Genomic DNA, 20287 nt, shown 5'->3' on the forward strand with positions numbered 1-20287 from the left:
TAGTATACATAAAAAATGTTCTCTATTTGCTAAAAGTTTAAAAAAGGGAGGTGATTTTCCTTAGAATACAGGCCTTTTACCTTAATTTTTGTCTACATTATTAAATGATTTCCCATCCCGCTATTAAATAGTTGGTGAATTGTACCGATCCCAAAACAGTGATTTTTTGAATCACATGAACAAGTATTTTTATATTATAGAGAATTAGAACACGTAAAAAAGAAACAAAGTGCATGTGAAAGTGTAGGTAAGAAATTACATAGATAGGTGATAGAGTGTTAAAGGCAGTGATAATAAGTCTTTCTCAACTAAAATAAGAGCTATTTTGGGAATTTGGGAGATTATGATCTCCACAGAAAATCATTTGCCCTTCTGCTTTTCATTTTGTAGGAGAAAGTCAAGAATGTGTCTACTTGCTGTTTAGATGAACTTGCTCCTTCCTATAGGACTCACAAGTCAAATTGCAAAATCTCTGGGCACATGCTATTTGAGTGACTTGTCTATTCCCTTTGCAGCCCCTTCTCAAGGCTCCCATGACCCCTGCCACACACATTGCTTTTGGAGCCTTCTTCCATGGAGGACATTTGCCTTCCTCTTTTCCAGGAAACATCATTTCCTTCTGGGAGATTCACTCTGAAACTGGGATGGTTTACAGCTTTTCAGCCTGGGGTTATAAATCTTGAGAAGTATATAAGGAAGTTTAATTTAAGATGACAGGAAGGCTCTGGTAATTTAAGCCCTCAGGAACCTGGCTTCAATTAGTTGCTTAATTGACTCTGTGTTGTGGCCTATAATGTGCTCTTCATAAAAGACAGGGAATCAATTAAACTTTAAAGAAAATGAAACAAACAAAAACGACATTTATGAATCTCCTTTTAAATAACAGGATTTTTTATTCCTAGAGAGAAATAATTGAAGGGAAAGAAATTATTCTTTAATTGACTGATGGAGGAAACCAAGAGAGGGTGTAATACTAAGAGTATGTACACACACACATACACACACTGCTTATGTTCTGTGCTTCTATTCCATTATTTTAAAAGCTTGACAACCACTCATAGTTCTGTTGTTATGATGAAGCAGCATCTGTATAGTGTTGGTTATTTTAGAGTCAGGCAAACATGGGTTTCAATTCTGCCAACCAATTCCCAGTGATGTGGCATGAGGCAAGTGATTTTAACCTGCTCAAATACCAGTGTTCTTACCTCATATTAGAATGGTGGTAACTTTCTCAAAAGGGTATTGAGAAGACCACCTGACATAATTTGTGTTTAAAGTTCCTCCTTAGCACAGCCCTTAGCATGTAACAGGCACTCAAACCAGCCACTTTCATCTTTCCTCCTCCCGCTTCTAGGTCATATCACATATATAATGAAATATATTGACCCACATTAAAAAACCTCCAGTCACCCTCATCACTGTTCCTTCCTCTCTCACTTTCTCTGATCAATTCTGTCCATTACACTTCTAACTTCTATTAAATACATAAATGTAATTCAAAGTAATAATATCCTTATGATTTAAAAATAACGGCCCAATGCTCAGACCTTCCCAAGCCTGGTCTAGCTACAGAGAGGTAACCCCATTAATTATTTTAGGTATTTCCTTTAGTAATTACTCCCTTATAGCTAAATAAAATACTACTGCCACTAATTTTTATTCATTAATTTGATCATTATCTTTTGATGTACACACTCTCCCATCTCTCCCATCCCCCATTAATATATTCAACAAATGTTTATTCAGCACTTTGTGTGTTCCAGACACTCTTCTAAGCATTGGAGATACAGCAGAGGACAAAAGAAATCTAAGAATCCTTGCCCTTTTGAAGCTTACATTTAGTGATAGACAAACAATTAAAAACTTAAGTATGTACTAGTAATTGGACAGCTGATGGTAGAGAGGCATAAATCAGAAAAGGAGAAATAAGATGTGTAGGAGCCATATTTCTGCACATTTCAACAGGCTTCTGGGAAAGTCCTCACTCAGATGATACTGAGCAAAGGGGGTCATAGAACCAGCAATTCCACTCCTGGGTATCTATCCAAAAAAACCCAAAAACACTTATTCGAAAAGATACATGCACCCCAGTGTTCATAGCAACATTGTTTGTAATTGCCAAGATATGGAGGTAACCTAAGTGTCCATCAACAGATGAAAGGGTAAAGAAGATATTGTGTGTGTATATATGTGTATACACACACACACACACACACACACACACACACACACACAGTGGAATATTACTCAGCCATAAAAAAGAATGAAATAATGCCATTTCCAACAACATGGATGGACTTGGAGGGTATTATGCTAAGTGAAGTAAGTCAGGCAGAGAAACGCAAATACTGCATACTATCACTTATACGTGGAATCTAAAAAAACAAAACAAACTAGTGAATATTAAAAAAAAGAAACAGATCCACAAATGCAGAGAACAAACTAGTGGCTACCAGTGGGCAGAGTGAAGGGGGAAGGGGCAAGATAAGGGTAGGGGATTAAGAGGTACAAGCTACCATGTATAAAATAAATAAGCTACAAGGATATATTGTACAACACAGGGACTACAGCCAGTATTTTATAATAACTATAATTGGAATATGACCTTTAAAAATTATGAATCACTGTGTTATACACTTGAAACTTATTGTGTATCAAAGACACACTTCAATTTATTTATTTATTTGTTTTAGAAAGCAATTCTAATTTATTGGTTATCTGTTTTAAATAAATATAGCAGTGTGTACATATCAATCCCAAACTCCCAATCAATCCCCCCCTCCCACCCTTCCCCCCTGGGGGAAGTTTGTTCTCCAGGTCTGTGAGTCTGTTTCTATTTTGTAAATAAGTTCATTTGTATCAATTTTTTTAGATTCTACATATAAGTGATATCATATGATATTTGTCTTTGTCTGATTTACTTCACTTAGTATGAAAATCTCCAGGTCCATTCGTGTTGCTGCACATGGCACTATTTTATTCTTTTTAATGGCTGAGCAATACACTTTGGTTTGAAAAAAAAGAATAGGCCATAGCTCCTTTAATGATGCTCTAGAAGGATATCAGTCCAGGTAAATTGAGAGACCCCTCTTTGCAGGCATTTTTTTTCTTTGATTATTCAGTTATTATAGTTAAAATCGCTTCTTGTTTGTTTGGATGGTTAATTGGTTTGTTTGTGTCTGGCCATGGAGTGGTCATCAATAGTAATTGATATGGGTGTTCGATTAATCTCCCTCTTTTTATATCCCCTTCATCTTATCTGAAATTTCCTAGTCCAGCCTCCCTCAGTCTTACAGACTGAATCCTCCCTCCATGCGTATAGTAGGATGAGGCTTCTGTGTTCATTTTTGATGGAGAACACATGGAGGCTATGTGTTCCACATCAAAAATACTTCATTTCTTTTCAGTTCTCCAAAAGCTGCTGAAGTCTCTTGGTCATTGATGGCCCCTTTTATCTATCATGTTATCCTTTGCTGTTGCGAACTTAAACCTTAATTATTGTTTATCAACATGTTAATGGCATCACATTCATTGACAGAACCATTCTTCATTCTGATAACTTTGTTTTTTTTTTTTTCTTTAACTAAATAAAAATCAATTAACTGAGCTTAATTTCTCCAGGTAGAAAATGAAAACATCAGAGTTATACTCTATCTTTCCAAGGGAATTGTGAGAATATAATATATTTTAAAGTATTAGACTCACTCCTAATTTAGAGAATTTAAGACTTGTGCTCTCTGACATAAATGTCTCGATAAAAACAATGGTAAGCCAATGTTTCATAATTTTCTCTTATAATTACCAAATATATGATTCATGTATCATCACAGAGCCATTACTCAGAATAGCTAATTGGTGATTTATTTCTTTAACATTTTACTCCAGGACATTTTGATATCCTGTTTATATATTGCATGAACATTGTCTCCCAAACACTAGAAATTGTTTGGTTCTATTTGATCTTTACTATTTCTGGGGTACTGTCTTCTCAAATAGAGCACTGATAATGTAGAGTTGATTATTATATCTGCAATTTTATACCATATGAAATTATTATGTATTAATCTGTTTTCCACTAAAATCTGTCTTAAAGGTTCAACTTATTGTCTTACAATGGAGAAATGCACCTGTCACAAAAACTGTGTCAGTATAATTGTGTCAGTATGACCATTGAATATTTTCCTGTCATCAGGTCTACAGAGAAAGACAAATTGTAATCAGGGGATGACTGGGTGAGCATAGAATTTAATTTGGGGGACTTGCATGTTTCTGCAGCTGAGATAGTCTTGCCATTGGTTGAGTCCTTCTTCATTACAAAGCGCACTGTCAACATTTGCCTCTTTACACTCCATTTCCTGTGCTTCTGCTTCTGACCACCCTCATAGCCCCCACCCCTTTCTAAATGACTTCTCAGTCTCAAAAGGTGTGTAAATAAAATCAGCTTTCTCTCCTCACAAGTGGGGGCAGACTCTAGACCAGAGTCCACCATCAGAGATGTTTTGAGACCCCAGTTACCCCTAAATGATATGAAACTGACTGTATTAATGATTACATTTGCTTTGCAGCAAATTGAGAGGAGCCCAATTATAAGGACTCTCTAAAATGGACTTTCTTATAGATCTTCAAACATTTATATAATTATTTTATAAGTATAATAATTAAGTTCATTTTCATGAACATGGGTACTAGGAAATAGTTTAACATAGTTTGTGCTTCCTACAATACTTTTATTTATTTACTTATTTATTTATTTTATTTTTGGCTGCGTTGGGTCTTCATTGCTGTGCGCGGGCTTTCTCTAGTTGTGGCGAGTGGGGGCTACTCTTCGTTGTGGTGCGCGGGCTTCTCAATGCGGTGGCTTCTCTTGTTGCGGAGAACGGGCTCTAGGTGCCCAGGCTTCAGTAGTTGGGGCACACGAGCTCAGTAGTTGTGGCTCGTGGGCTCTAGAGCGCAGGCTCAGTAGTTGTGGCGCACGGGCTTAGTTGCTCACGGCATGTGGGATCTTCCCGGACCGGGGCTTGAACCCGTGTTCCCTTACTTTTTAAATCTTCAGAAGTATTAAATAATCCAGATTTTTTCACTCATCAAGGTAGTCTTTGCCAAAGTTTGTTTACATTTTTAGCTTAAAAAATAGTAATAACCTATATGGGAAAAGAATCTGAGAGAGAATGGATATATATATGTATATCTAAATCACTTTGCTGTACACCTGAAACTAACACAACATTGAAGTCAACTATATCCCAATATAAAATAAAGGTTAACTTAAAAAAATAGTTTTGTGTAGCGGTATTCAGGGTCCAGTTTTTTTAAGGTGGTTGCATTAAAATGGGCTTTTAGAATGGAGCACTGAATGCATTGCGGTATAATTTTACTCCACACTGAAAGTTGTAAATGGAAAAGATCCATGCATCAGCATAGTGTTTTGAGCTACATGTAAGTAAAAGCAGTGTGAAAATCTAATTTATGGTAACATTGTGAGAGAAATGTGAGCCTGGTTTCCTGAGTTCTTTATCTTGAAGTTCTCCATTCCTAAAAGAGCGTGAGACTTTGATGCAGTAATATCCTAGCCAGGCATCTCCCTCTTTAGTTACTGTTTTGAGATCCCACAAAAGCAGACCATGCAGGTGGCCTTATTAACTGTCAGTTGAAATTTAAGATAAGACAGAGGTTATAATAGATTTACATGCCATATTTCACTAATGGGATAAGTTATCACAGTAACCTGTCTCACATGTAATCAGGATGATATTTCAGCCACCCAGCTGCTAAAAAGAAACACATGTGGATGAAGGCTAAGCTTCTGACTCATTTATGGATTAGGCAATAACTGTTTTTAGTGAAGTCTCAGCAAAATTTATGTATAGGGACAACATATTTTTATCACATACTCTGATGTGAGTATAGTTGTTACAAAATGTCTTAAATATTTTTGAAGGAGCGTATATGATTTTAAGGTACAAAAGATATTTTGCAGAAGTGGCCGAACACTTTCCTCTTTTTTAGAGCTATTAGCTTGTCAGTTATCATTTTATAACATTGAACAAGGACCCTACAGAAGGGAAACTGTATATACTAAAGGAAGAATTTGGTTTAAAGAATTCTTTAAATATTCATTCTGAAGGTACGGTTTCATTTCTAGCAATCATAGGATATATAAGGAAATGTATTTCAATCTATCTCAGCCTTAAAAATATTAGTGAATGTGTTCTACTGTCTTCAATGTTTGTTATTTTATATAAAATCCTTAGTTTAAGACTTTCTTCCAACGTACTTAATTATAATACATCTTGGGTAATTTATCCCTAATTTTCTCTCAAGCCATTTTTAGTAAATTTGAAAGGAAATGATTCCTGTCTTCTTCACGTGATACCATCTTACAAAAGAAAAGTAAGATTGGGAGGTAAAAAACTTCCACCAAAATTTATGCCCAAGAAATTTCTTACCTCATATTGTGTAATTTCCTTCTTTGTATTCCTCCTTGGTTCCTTGGGAATAGTGTTGTTAGTAGAACAAATGTGATTTTATGATTAAGCATTTTTTCTCTTTCTTTGGGAATCAAGAGTACTAAAGGTGTGACTGTAGAGGGGTTGTGTATAGGGATTTCCACTCCTATTCGTGTGACTCCAAGGCTGAAGTTAAGTAGACTGAAGGGAGGAAAGATGGTTGATTCTAAAACAATTTTCTGTAAAATCTCTTAATATAGATGAGGAGTTATAAAAACCTACATAATATGAAAGATTGCTCTGATAAACATAGTGTATTATCATATTTATAGTAAGTACATCCATTTTAAAAATTACTGTTTTGTGCTTATTTTTATGTTTTGATGAACCAGTCACTGTGTGTAGTCCGTGAATACCACATGGCTTAATGAAAAACAATATTGTTCTAGTGATCTTTCATATATTACCTTAGAGCACAGGGTTCTTTCTTATCGCTGGTTCGAAAGTTCAGATTTGACCTTTCAACAAATAAAGATTCAGCCCCCACTGTGTGCCAGGAATTATGCTAGATGTGTAGCTGAGATCTGGTGATGCTTTAACCTTTTATTTCGCCCATCATCTAACAGAGGACCTAGATGTTCAAACAGGTGGTTCAGTGAGGTGTGCTAGCTACTCCAACAGAGTACCAAAGCCCATACAAAGGCACTGATGAGGAAAATGCCATTTCACTTTCAGGAAACTGCCACCTTTCGGCTGAGCAGAAAGTGAAAGTGGAAATGTGTTCTGGGTATCTCTTGCTGTTTAAAATATATTGGCACAAAACAATGACGATTTTATTATACTCATGGATTTTATGAGCTTAGGAGTCAGACAGGGCACAGCAGGAATGGCTTGTCTCTACTCCACTATTTCTGGAACAGGGAAGGCTGGAATAGCTGGAGTGTCACAGGCTGCCCCGAGGCAAAGCACCTGTGGTTGGAGAATCCACTTCCGAGGTGACTTCCTCACTCACGTGTCTGGAACAGCGACTACATGTGGCCTCACCAGCATGGCTGTCTCAGGGACATTGTACTGTGACCCAACTGTATTGTCACCCAATAGTTGAAGGACTGACAGTTCCACCCAGCTTCAAAGGGAGGGTGGGTGGGACAGAGATCTCACCTTTTAATGACAGGAGCATCAAATAACTGATTATAGCTCTGGGTTTAAATTGCCACAGGGCATGATGAGAGGGAGGCTAGAAAGGTAGGCAGAGGCCAATTCATGGGGGCTCTGGATGCTCCAGTTCTTTCTTGAAGGTAAAGGAAGTTGCTTCAGGAATTTTCTTAGCAGAAGGAAAATGAGGCTGCTTATAACTTAGGAACATGACCTTGGTGACAGGGTAGAGAAAAATGTGCTTTGGGGAGAAATGTGAGAGGATGCAGGTTTGTCATACATTATAGCTATAGAGGCAAGAGTTTGAACAATTTCATGTTAATAGGCGTGAGGGTGGGACTGAGGAAGATGGATTTGGGGACTGTTTGGAGGTAAGGGCCAAAGAAATCATCACGTTTCTAGTTTTGTTGACTCACTGGTGATGATGTATTTCAACAAGGGAAAAAATAGTAATGCTGTGGTGGAAACAGATGAGCAGGAGATGCAGAGAAGGAAGTTCAGCTTTGGCCTTCATGAACTTGACATTTCAGTGGGACTTCTAGATGGTGATATCTAATATGAGACTCTGGAGCCCAGAAGAGTGGTCAGGGCCAGATATATGGACCTGGGAACATCGGCTTAGCAATGTTTTGTTGATTTAAACTATAGAAATGGAAGAGATTACTCAGGAAGAGAGTATAAAGCTAGGGAAGAAAAGGAGGGCTCGGAACAAAACTCTGGAGACTACAAACATTTATGGGTCAAGTGAGCAAACAAGAGAATTCCTTTTGTTGTTTTGCAATATATTCAGAATTATGGAGGCCTGTTTGCTACCTTCTTAAAGGCAAATTATTTTTGTTGTTGTTATCGAGGACTGCCTCAATTTCTGACACATTTTACCCCTGTCTTTCAAATTAGTTGTGACATTTAGAGTGCAAATCTAACACAAAACTGTGGTTGAAATATTAAAGCAAATATACTCTAGCATTAAGCATATCAAAATTATCTTTTCATCTAATGACTGTATCACAGAACAGAACATTTATGAAATTCTGTATTTGAGATACTTTGGGGATTATGTACAGTGTTGAGAATTGTAGGTTCTGGAAGGCTCATCCTGTGCGTGTTGTTTTGGGAATGGTGGCTCTTGGATGTCCTATTGGGGCAATTTTCTGATGATTTTTTATAAGATTAGTACCTATAAGGGCTTGATATTGTTGAGTTTAGAAAACAAGAAGAGTGAGTAGTATCCAGAGAGGTTTGAGGGAGAATAAGACAATTGTATTTGCTTGCACGAAATCGGGTCTCAAAGTAATTATAAACCAGGAGACTGAGAGCCAGAGTTAAAAGCTCAGGCACTGTCCTGAGATGTCCGGGCTTGTGGGTCTTAGAGTAAGAATGTAGTAGCATCAAAAGTGATAGGTGGGACCAAAGAATGTGGTGTTGAGAAGACAACCAAGCACAGGAGGGCAGGGTAGTTGTAGGAACATAGGAAGTTATGTTGTAATGAAGTCACCAGACTATTTATAGAGCCTCACATGGGGGCTTAGTGAACCCAGGGACTCCCAAACGTACTCCAAACGTACTCCCAAACATCCCAAACGTACTGAATTTTCTTTTTAACTGTTCCAGCACTTATTTCTACCAGACACCCTTCTAAGTGATCTACAATTTAATCCTTATAAAAACCTTGAGATAGATAATATTGTCATCCTTATTTAACCCCTGAGGACACAGGCACAGAGAACAGTTGAGCTGGGATTCAGGTAGAGTATTCAGGCTTTAGGGTCTGTGCTATTAACCAATATGTTAGATCTTTACTACTGGCATTTCAACTTAATAATTCACAGAAAATAGATATTTGAATGTACCACTTTTTGCACACTTGCCTAATATTGTTGTGTTTCTCTGTCCAAGGTTGAAGTCAGTTCAGTTTCCATTAAATACCAAATTGTATTTTTTAGGAAGGGTTTTGAGTTGGAATACATGGTCTTAAGGGTTATACTTCTCAGAGTGAAACAGTCATCCCTGCATTCTTAAACCTAATTTTCCCAAATTAAATCATTCTAGCACATTGCTGATATATGCCGGTGGTCAATAAAAACCTTTTAAATGGTTTATTAATTGGTGGATAATGTCAATCAATATATGCTTATTAGAATAAGTGGAACACAAAACTAAATCAAATTTCTCAATATCTATGTCTGTCTGCCACTTTAAATACCTTAGGGGTGTGAAGTCAATTTCTTATTTATTAATTTATTCAATATCCAAAACTATTATGTGCTTTATAAAAGAGCTATTATAATAAGACCATAAAGTAATCTTTATCTCTGCTGTGAAAATGGATTTATTCACCTGTGAATATCCATCTTCCTAGTATTTCCTGTTACTTTATTCACCCTTTGACTAATGACATAACTTAAAAGTGGAGTCTTGATTTTTTTTTCTCTTTTTACACTCTATCAGGGATGTTAAATCTCTTTTTCCTGCCCTCTGCTCCCATGTAACTGTACTGTGCAACCCAAGCCAGAGGCCCCAGAGCCATCTTAGATTTTTCCCTTCAAGTCCTATGTCCGTGATTATAACTTCTCTCATTAATCATTTACTCTTATTTCCTGTGCCTCTGCCTCCATTGAGGCCCTCATCAAATCTTTCCTGAATTGTAGCAGTGATTTCCTATGTGGTCTCCTGGTTCCAGGCTTGCTAAATATCCCAACCTCTTTCGTCCCCCCAATTTCTTCTTTACATATCAAAGAAAAGGACCTCACTAACCTGGGAATTTATTATTTACTAAACCTTTTGGTATTCTCTGCTACGGTCATGACAAAGGCTTAATTTCTTAGGAAGTTACTGTGGCTCTCCAACTTTTTACTTGGGCAATTAGTAGTTGTTAAAAGAATATTTTAACTATCATAGGAATTAAAAACCAGTTAAGGCAATTCAAATATTAACTGCCTCAACTGAGTTTTTTTTTTTTTGAAAGAACCTTGATCGTAGCCAATGGAGGTAAAGAATGATAGACGTGTGAGGCTCAGCTATTACGTTTTGGTGACTTTTAATGACGCACATGTCTTTATATCTGGGTCCAATTTGATTTTTGAAGATGAAAGCTAAGGAATAAGATTATATAATTTTTACTTCTGCATGGAAGTCCACTGTTAGAATAACTACAATAGAAATAGAACCTTCCACGAAAATCTTGCACTGAGCCACTCAAAATCTTCTTAATATTTGATGAGAGCATAAGGAAGAGATCGAGTAAGTTTTTACTCTCATTCTAAGTGTTCTAATTAATAAGGGTTGCTGGAATCCTAGCCAAGGATTTTGAGGCTACCACAGGACTCAGCAGAAAAAAAGTTCTGTGATTGATTAATTAGTCATGTGTGCAATGAACATGGGAGTGGCAAGTTATAAATAGTATGCCATAATTTTCTAGCTCTTACTAAAATGTGGCTTAAACATTTAAAAGATAGTGTTTACTTGGAAGATTTTTGAGAATTGCTTGGACACTAAAAACATCAGACCATTTCAAATTTGTTTTACTGTTTATTTCCGATTTCTACATAAAGTCATCTGTGGAATGAAATTATTTAAAATTCCCTATCTAAATGCTGAAGAGTATCTATTGAAAGTAGATTTATTTGACACTGGAAGAGATGATACTCTGAAGGCAATATAAAGTTATTATCATAATGTCTTGGAGATACAAATCCAAAGGGCAATGAATTAATAGCAAAAGAAGCATTAAAGTATCACAAGTTGTGCTTTGCAAGAAAATGATATGATATAGTAGAACCTCTCACAGCTTATAGAATCCAACAGAAGATAGTTTAAATTTCAGTACTATTATTTATAAGATGTATAACTTGTACAAGTTACTTAATGTTTAAAGGCAGTTTCATATTTTTCAGTCAGGAATAGAGGATCACCTTTGCAGGACTATTGTGAGGAATAAATGAGCAAATAAATGTAAACTGTCACTTGATAAGGACACAATGAAGACAAGTGTCTTCCTTTAATATACTTCTGATAATTCCATTCTTAAAACAATTTCCCTTGGTTAAAAGATGGTGATATAACATACCATTTTTTGATAATACTACCCAGTAAATAGCAATCAATAGTTAATTACTGAACACGTACCAACCCATGATAGGAACTGAGAATGAAGAAATGAACATACCGTAATTACTGTCCTGGTGAACAATGTAATCTGTTCAGGAGATAAGCATTTACCCTGATAAATTTCCATGTTAACCTAATCCTTAGAGATGAATAAAGACCTGGGGACTAATGGAAGACAAAACTAACTCTACAGGACTTGAGAAATGCCTCAAGAAGGAGGTGACACTTGAGCAGGATCTTAAAGCAGAAGTAAGATTTCATAATGTGGGGAAGAGAAACCATGGTGTTTCAGATGAAGGAAACCTCATGAGAAAAGCCATGGAGCCGGGGGAGAAGAGGCCTCAGGCCAGAAGCAGAGGTGTGATGACAGTGGAGAACATGGGATGGAAGATGTGTAGAGGAGATGAAGCTGTAAGAGAGTCTGAGGAGACACACGGAAACACTCAGTAAACCAGATCACAGAGCTTGGACTATATCCTACAGACAATGGGGAGTCAACAGCAATTTCAAAGGAAGAGATTGACATCTATTCTCTCTTGGGAAAGAAAGTTCTGTTCTATTGACTGTGAGAAGAATGATTGGATTTGGTTGGCAATAAAAAAGGGATAATAACAAAGGGACTAGTGGAGGGGCATTATTAGAGTCCATGAGAGAAATGACACAGAGGTAAAAATGGAGTGGGTCATGTCAAGGAAGACAACTCTTCTTTGTTCAATGGAAAAAAAAAAGTTGGTGACACTAAATTTAAATAGCAAAGTCAAAGAGAGAGAGATGATTTGAAAGAATAATGTGTTAAGGTTTGAACATTTTGGGGATATCTGGGAGAAATATAGCTGATAGATCCAGGTAGAATATGTAGGAGATAATGAGATACTTAGAAAAGAGGCTCTGAGTTTAGAATTGAGATTGGAGTATAAAATACAGATTTGATATAAAAAGAATGGAGGGATATACTAGCTGATACCTAGGATTATGGTTTTGAAAATATTCATGGGCATAGTACAAAATTTAGAAGGGGTGATGGTGAGTGGACCTGTGTCTTGGAAGGAGGAGGAGGAGTAGCTCAAGAGACAGCGGTCGTGTTAAGAAAGCTAAGTGAGTTGAGGATTTCTAGAGGAAAGAGGGTGTCAGCACTATCTAAAGCAGCCGCAGCAGAACAGAAAATGAGGCATGGCCTGAGATGTTTAGATTATGCTCTTTGACTTTGGAAACAAGTGTTTTTCTTCCAAGCTTGGACATCTGTGGATGTTCTGTAGAGCACAGCTTTTATTATGCATAGGAATCCTGTTAAAATGCAGATTCTGATTCAGTAGATTTGGGATGAGACCTAATATTCAGTATTTCTAACAAGGCCCAGGTGATGCCATTTTGTTCGTCTGTGGACAATACCATGAGTAGTGAGGCTGTCTGTGGTGGTTAATAAAAATAGGTGATTGCAATTCAGGATCGGTTTACTTTGAGAAGCTTTCTTTCCTTATAATAAATGGATATTACTGTTCTACATGGGGATTTGCACTGAAGCTATATTGGATAGTTCTGGCAGTTTGGATCCTTCTGTGTATTGAACACCAGATGAGTTTCATCCTTTTTTTTAATTGACTGTCTCTAATCTCCTCCTCTTCCCTTCCATGTTAGGGGAAATAAAAAGCTTTCCCTTGATATTCTACTTTACAGGATAGATGAGAAGATACTTCCTTTAGTAGAACCCACAGTGTGTCTCAAAATATTTATTTTTTTGTGCTTTTGTTTCTGATACTTTTTGCCACCCATTAACTAGAAGGACTTTCATTTGACAACATTTCAGGAAAAAAATACATAATCTTCTAACCAGATGTCTGCAAATCCTTAGTTTAGTGGTGTTCTGACTCTATTTATCTACCCCCACTTGCCTCAGAGCTGTGTCTACATGTCCCTTGTGTCTATTTCACTAATAAACTGCTTTGGCTGTACCTATTCACCTGCTTTGTTACTAGCCCATTTGTAAATCTGAAATTAGGGACATGGTATCACAAGCACTGTGGGGGAAAAAATTCGTTTCTGCTGCATAGAGAGCCAGGGCCAGGTATAAAAGGAAGGAAGAAAGGAAGGAAGGAAGGGAGGAAGGGAGGGAGGGAGGAAGAAAAGAAAGAAAAAGAAAGAAAGAAAGAAAGAAAGAAAGAAAGAAAGAAAGAAAGAAAGAAAGAAAGAAAGAAAGGGAGCTAGAGGCATTGTGAGACGCGTTGGGGCTTGAGTTAGGTGGTAAACATGAAAATTGAAGGAGAACATAGATAAATTTGTAGAGGTTGAATCAGCGTGGCAGGGTATTGATTGCACATCTACAATAACTAAAAGGAAGGAAAAAGGGAAGAGTTGACTATTGAGGTTTCAAGCCCAAAGACCTAAAGAAAATGGTGATCCTGTGTACAGAAATCATGAAATGAAAGGAAGGATCTGATTAGAACTTGGGGGATTAAAAAAAGGAAAATGGTGAGTTTGATGTGGTAATTGATTTTGAAAGTCATGGAAATGGATGTCTTTTATTCAGTTGATATTGATGTCCGGGAGTATGATGCAGATATTAACTCTAGTTTCTAGTAGATTTCATCTGAAATCTTAGGTAAGAATCAAATGAAAGAATGCATACAAGTGTTTGAGGAAAGATGACATATGAAAAAGCATGCTTTTAAGAGATGGGTAATGGAAGAAGGCCTGGTGAAAGAAAGAGAAAATGGACAGAATGATGGTGGGCAGATCAAGTGAGTTTATTCGTATGACAGTCTATGAAAGAGAGAAATTTAAAAAGGCAGAGGGAAAAATATGGTCAAATACAAAAATATTAGAATACGGTGAGAGTTGAATCAAACTCTTCTTCAAATAACAGTTTCACATTTGTAAGGATAGTATAGGGCAGAAGCCCAGTTTCAAAGAGTTAAAGTAGGATGGCTTGGTGCAAAAATATAGGCAACTAGTAGAGTATTCTCATACTAATTAGAAAACACAAGTGGGCAATAAAATCAGATTGATTTTGGCCAAGTCGATTAACCTCTAGATTTTGTTGTTGGTTTTCCACTTCTATACTAGAAATTATGATACATCTTTAAAATCATGGAGGAAAAAAATCAATGAGGTGGCTTCAGTTCCCTGAGGGAAAGTACATTGTTTTATTGGCATCTCTCCTGCTAATATTTGTATTCAATTTGGAGGGTACAGGATAGAAGACATCATGGTGAACCTGTAGGTAGTTCTCTTATTCTTGGGTTGACAAAGTAGACTGATATGTTCACAGAAGATTCTTTTTTTTCACTTTGGGTACTTTTAATTTTTGAATTAATATTTCATTGGAGTGCTTTGGTTTTTACTTTTAAATTGTCCTCTGATATTATTGTTGCTGAGGTAGTTTGGCCAGTTGTAGCCAGTTGTCTCAGTGTCCAGTACAGTTAGAATACAGAATGCACTCTCTGCGAATAAGAATATATCACATATCCACTTGAAAAACAAGTGCTCTGAAAAGCTGTCTAGATATGAGGAATTCTTTATTCCTCTCTAGCCAGGCAGTTCGAAGGCCTGCATACTCCCACCACAGACTGGCTGCATGGAGTAAGAGTTTACTTAGGAAACATGTCACCATCTTAAGGGATCCTTCCCTTGGTTAAATACCCTCTACTTAGCAGCAAAGCAACTGGATTAACAGCAGGGCTCCACATGACCCTTCCACCCTGATTCCAACAACCCCACGTTGTTCCTGTTTCCTTGGAGGCCTTGGAAACTCTGCGTGTACAACAAACGTGTTCATGTAGAGTCATCACAATTCACCAGCAGAGCGATTCTCCACTCACACGTCAACCCATGACCATCACAGCACGTGTGAACATGTTTAGGCCCACTGAGTCTTACTATATCCTTCAGAACACTAATTTCAGAACCATTAGGTAATTCAGAAATCAGTTCAAATTAAAGCACAAATGTTCATTTTGTTTATAAAGTATCCACTGCTCTTCAAAACTTGGTTTCCATAATGCTTTTTGGTGTGTTTTCAACCAAAGATTGTGATTTAAAAAATCATTAAGAATTGTAATTCAAGAATGCCCAGAAATTATCATCAGCAGTTGTTCAGTCCGTTTTTGAAGAATTTGACTCCATTTTAATCTCAATTTTTTGCATAGATCTTTCTCTAGAAAAACATCTTGTATTAATCACTTCCATAAAATGTTCTATCCAGGACTAGAGATCAACAATAACTTACTACACAGAAACCAGATATTTTAATCTTTTGTCTTTCAAAATAGTATTTAGGTTAAAACAACAAACTAGAAGGGTTTATAGAAGAAAATAATGACTCTCATTTCATACTCTTTTTTCCATTTGAATCTTTTTGAGAAAGAGATCTTGCTATGGTGTTAAGTCAAGCTTTAGCTTTCCTGAAGTTTTCACTGTCATTTACAAAGGTTGAATTTTTTCTAAGATGGAATAATATTACTTTAAAAATATTAATATTGTCACACAACCATTTTTTAAAATTCGTTGATGACACACTTAAGGGGTCCACAGCATTATTTATTTCATAATATGTTCATAATCAAAGGTCATGGTATATGTGTTGCATTATCATAATTTTCTAATTTGTTCTTTATACATGTTTATACATGTTCTAATTGCATTTCATTAACTCATAGTTTTCTTGTAAGTTTGTACTTTCTTTCCATGTTCAAAGAATCTCTTTAATTCAATTTCTCTGTTTCTCCTCATACAGTCTGGCAGCCAGATATGCAACTCAGTCTAATCACAGTGGAATTGCAACCAGTCAAAAAAAGCCTACTAGGTCAGTTAATATCTCTAATTTATTGCTTGTTAGTGATAATAAAGTAAATGCCCAGGGATATTTTGTCCTACCATTCTAAATTTTTTCAAAAACTGACATACTTCTGGATGTAAAGGTTAGAGTACCGAATTCTTCCAAGTAGATTTCCATACGCCCTCTTGGGCGTGAACATGTTTGTGTTAGATGATGAAATGGGTCTTGGGTTCTTCTAATTCAGTTTTGTTATACATAGTGCTATGACTGGGCTGAGGTCTAGGTTCTAGGCTTAGAGAAAGTCAAGGAAAAAAATTACTTTGAAGACCCCATTCTTTCCAGGCCACAAATCTGGAAGGAAAACAAGATTGTAATTGCTTTTTGAAATGGGTATGCATTAACTATTGCACATTTTGAAGCAGAAGTGAGAAACATTGGCAGATTTTTGTGGGAAAGTTAGCACCAGGTCAGCCTGAACCATTCTTTTATCTTTAATCATTTAAATTTTTGCTTCTTTATGACATATGTATTTTAAAGGCAATCTGTTATAATAAATGACAGTGCATTATATACTGTTTGGAAAATACTGGTATAGAAAAATGTGTGGAAAGTGATTTTTTTAAATGTTAAGTTACTGGAGGCATGATGGTACAGCTAAGTGAAGCCACAGCAAATGTGTTTTGCCCCCCTGATTATTATGTGGTTATATGTGCCATCTCACTTACTGGGGAAGTATCTCAGTGGTGGTTTACTAGTCACTACTCTAATAATGAATCATATTATGCAGTGTTTGACCACAAGAACTACTTATGATGCCTTGACTTGAGGTTATGTGCTTTCCCCCTTGCCTTGGTTTCCTAAGTTATGTTCATTTCCATAGTAATTAAACTGATTCTGGAAAGGCAAATTAAAAGGGTATTTAATTAAAAATCAAAAGAAATGATATAAACTAGGATGCGCAAAGAACAGTGACCTGCCATGTTCAGTAAGCATTTTTTATTACTACTTCTAAGACTTAATGAATATAAAATATATTTTAAGTACTTCTTTGATTTAATAGAACATCTCTTTTTTTGGCTTCATTCTCATTTCTCTTTTTATTACTTTGATGAATGATCTGGAGCTCTGGCTGACTGTCAAATTAGGGTAATGAGAAGAGCAAATGGATTTTTTAATTTGTTTTAATTTGTTCTTCTGAGAACTAAAGATCACTTGGCTTCATGGGTCACAGTCAAGATCAAAATGCATTTTAATTGCTTTCTAGAAACAGGTCAAGTTTCATTGCAAGTAGGGCAAATTTTGTGACAAAATTTGTTTATAAATGTGAGTTTGGAATGAACTTTCTAAGCCTATGGCTGTGTCTACAGTACTAGTTCTCAGATTTATTATGATGGGACATTTGGCCAAATTAATTAGTTGAGTTCCTTCTACATAGTGCAATCACTGGTACTCAAAATTGCTGGTGTCTGTGGTTATTGTGCTAGACTTACAAACCCTGTAGATCCATTTGAGTAAAAGTTAAATGCTGGAGTCATTTGGAAAAGATTCCAATCTTGTGCATGACACAACCTCTAATTAGCAAAATAGCTGAAGGAACTATTTATTAGCCATATGTATTTAAACTCCAAAATACAGTCAACATTTTGAAACTATTAACTATTCCAAGATATCAACATTTCTGGTCTTAAGCTGGCGTGTGTGTTTTCCTGATGTTCATTCCATTTCGCAATACCTGTTACTATTATAAAATATTTATAGTATACATTTAAGAGTTTGATTTCCTGATAATCTATGGAAATAATGTGTCAAGTAGTATAATAAGGTGAGTTAAAATGTGAATATTGTAGCAACTGATTGTGAAATTTTGATATATCGGGTACCAATATAATAGATGTAAACATTCTTTTATTTTAAATATTTTGTATAACAAGAAAAAATTAATTGCTACATTTATAAGTTATGGATTGTTTTTGTTATTTTTCTTTTAAAATAGAACTTATTAGAGCAGTACACAGTGACATTCACATGGTGGCAGCAAATGCTAGCAAAGATGCTGGCGACCCTTAATATGTTTTTAAATGTCTTAAGATGCCAATATTAATTCTTAATTTCTAGTTTTTCATTTATGCAGATTGAGTTTATTATACATACACAATATACATTAGTATTAGTATAAAATAAAATATAGTAATTGCATATTTTACGCACAGTTCTTGAAATAATTGATACCTGAAATTTTAATATGGAAACTGTTTAAACAGTGAAATAAATAATCCAAACTGATGTTTAATTATAGTTTAAATAAAATAACTGAGATGATTACCTCCCGTCAAACTTCCCCTAATTCTAATACAGTCTACCTACATTTCCTCATGTCTTGTCCTTCATACACAGCGAGTAGCTAAAGGTACTATCACTGTAGGTGTATTTTAAATTGTCATTCTACTAGCATAGATTTTCTTCTTCTGAGACCTGCATCCTTGCCGCATGGCCTGTGTGATCAGTTGGCCACACTTGTGAGACAACCAGCTAGAGCCTAGGTGCTTACTTTTGGCAAGAGAGTGAAAGTTTTTATGTGAGACAGATCAGTCAAATATGAACAAACTCATGACCTTGGTCTCCACACCGTGTTTTCGAGTAATTAACTAGCTTAGATACTCAGTAAGCATTTGCTATTTGCAATTTGTATGTAACTTTATTCTTCTTGTTATTAATGTACAAGTTCATCTAAGATACAGCCACCTAAGATAAAAACAAATGCCCCGTATATTGAAAAGAACAACTTAACAACAACTGCAGGCAGCTGGTTAATACCCTGAGAATATAATAGATTCTAGTTAAGTAGTATTATTTCCCTTGCTTTTCATGTAGTTGTTACAGTGCCTTTAAATCAAAGTTTTATTCATCAGGTGCGTATAGGTATGACTTTTTTAGTTAAAATTACTTTATTTCTAATTGTCCTGCATGATTAATATACTTTGGAGGCAAATTATATCATATGAACCAAGATTTTTCTGAAGATTTTCAAACCTTGTGTTTAGCTATTTGTCACTTAAACCAACATTTTCTGCTGAACGTCGTAAATTATGATTTTCCCATTAACCCTTCCCTGCTCAGAACCTCCTGTTCCCTATCTTTTTGTAATGTGCAATAATGATGTAATTTTTCTTGTACTATTTCAGGCTTCCAGGTCCCTCTAGGGTGTCAGCTGCAGGCAGCAGCAGCAGCAAGGTCCAGGGAGCCTCCAATTTAAATAGGAGAAGTCAGAGCTTTAACAGCATTGATAAAAACAAGCCTCCAAATTATGCAAATGGCAGTGAAAAAGGTAAGAGTTCGCCCGTTACATCATTAAGGCACAAGTGTAACATGTGAGCCTCATAAATTACATGCTAAATCTAGTATTTAAGCAGTGTTTGGAATGGAAATGTTATCAGTGGACTTTCTTATATTGTCTAAGTGCCTCCTCCTGAATTCCAGCTTTCTTCAGGACCTTTCCTATCTGAAGAGCACTTTAAGGAAATATAGTCATTTATATTAAAGTGGTTAGTGATTATCCCCAAGTATAAGATCTGTTTCTCAAAAAAAGTTCCTCCTGGATGCATGTAAATAGCATTTGCTTTCGTTTTCTCATGTTTTATGAACACTTATCTTGAAGTCATAAACCTATATGAAATGTTTTCAAATCCTTGGTTTTAGTTAACATTAAGTGCCATACGTGTTTGAGGAAGTTAAGGTTGGAGCATCAAAATTTAAGACATAATTATGAAGGGTATTTAGTCTTTGAAAGCAGCAGGACAGATAAATATTA

General features: G+C 36.0%; 1 protein-coding gene across 4 annotated transcripts in view; it reads left to right on the plus strand.

Annotated features, from left to right (window-relative positions):
• The window catches only part of NAV3 (neuron navigator 3), an 845054-nt gene that overhangs the window by 631065 nt on the left and 193702 nt on the right, over positions 1 to 20287 (plus strand). For 3 of the 4 annotated variants that reach the window (XM_036866523.1, XM_036866525.1, XM_036866526.1), the window contains exons 7-8: positions 16438 to 16506; positions 19662 to 19804. In XM_036866523.1, coding sequence (XP_036722418.1) covers positions 16438 to 16506; positions 19662 to 19804 — 212 coding nt within the window. The remainder of the gene's footprint in view (positions 1 to 16437; positions 16507 to 19661; positions 19805 to 20287) is intronic. The other variant, XM_036866527.1, reaches the window with a different exon arrangement.

This window comes from Balaenoptera musculus, chromosome 10 (assembly GCF_009873245.2).
Source record: "Balaenoptera musculus isolate JJ_BM4_2016_0621 chromosome 10, mBalMus1.pri.v3, whole genome shotgun sequence".
In the NCBI taxonomy this organism is placed as follows: domain Eukaryota; kingdom Metazoa; phylum Chordata; class Mammalia; order Artiodactyla; family Balaenopteridae; genus Balaenoptera; species Balaenoptera musculus.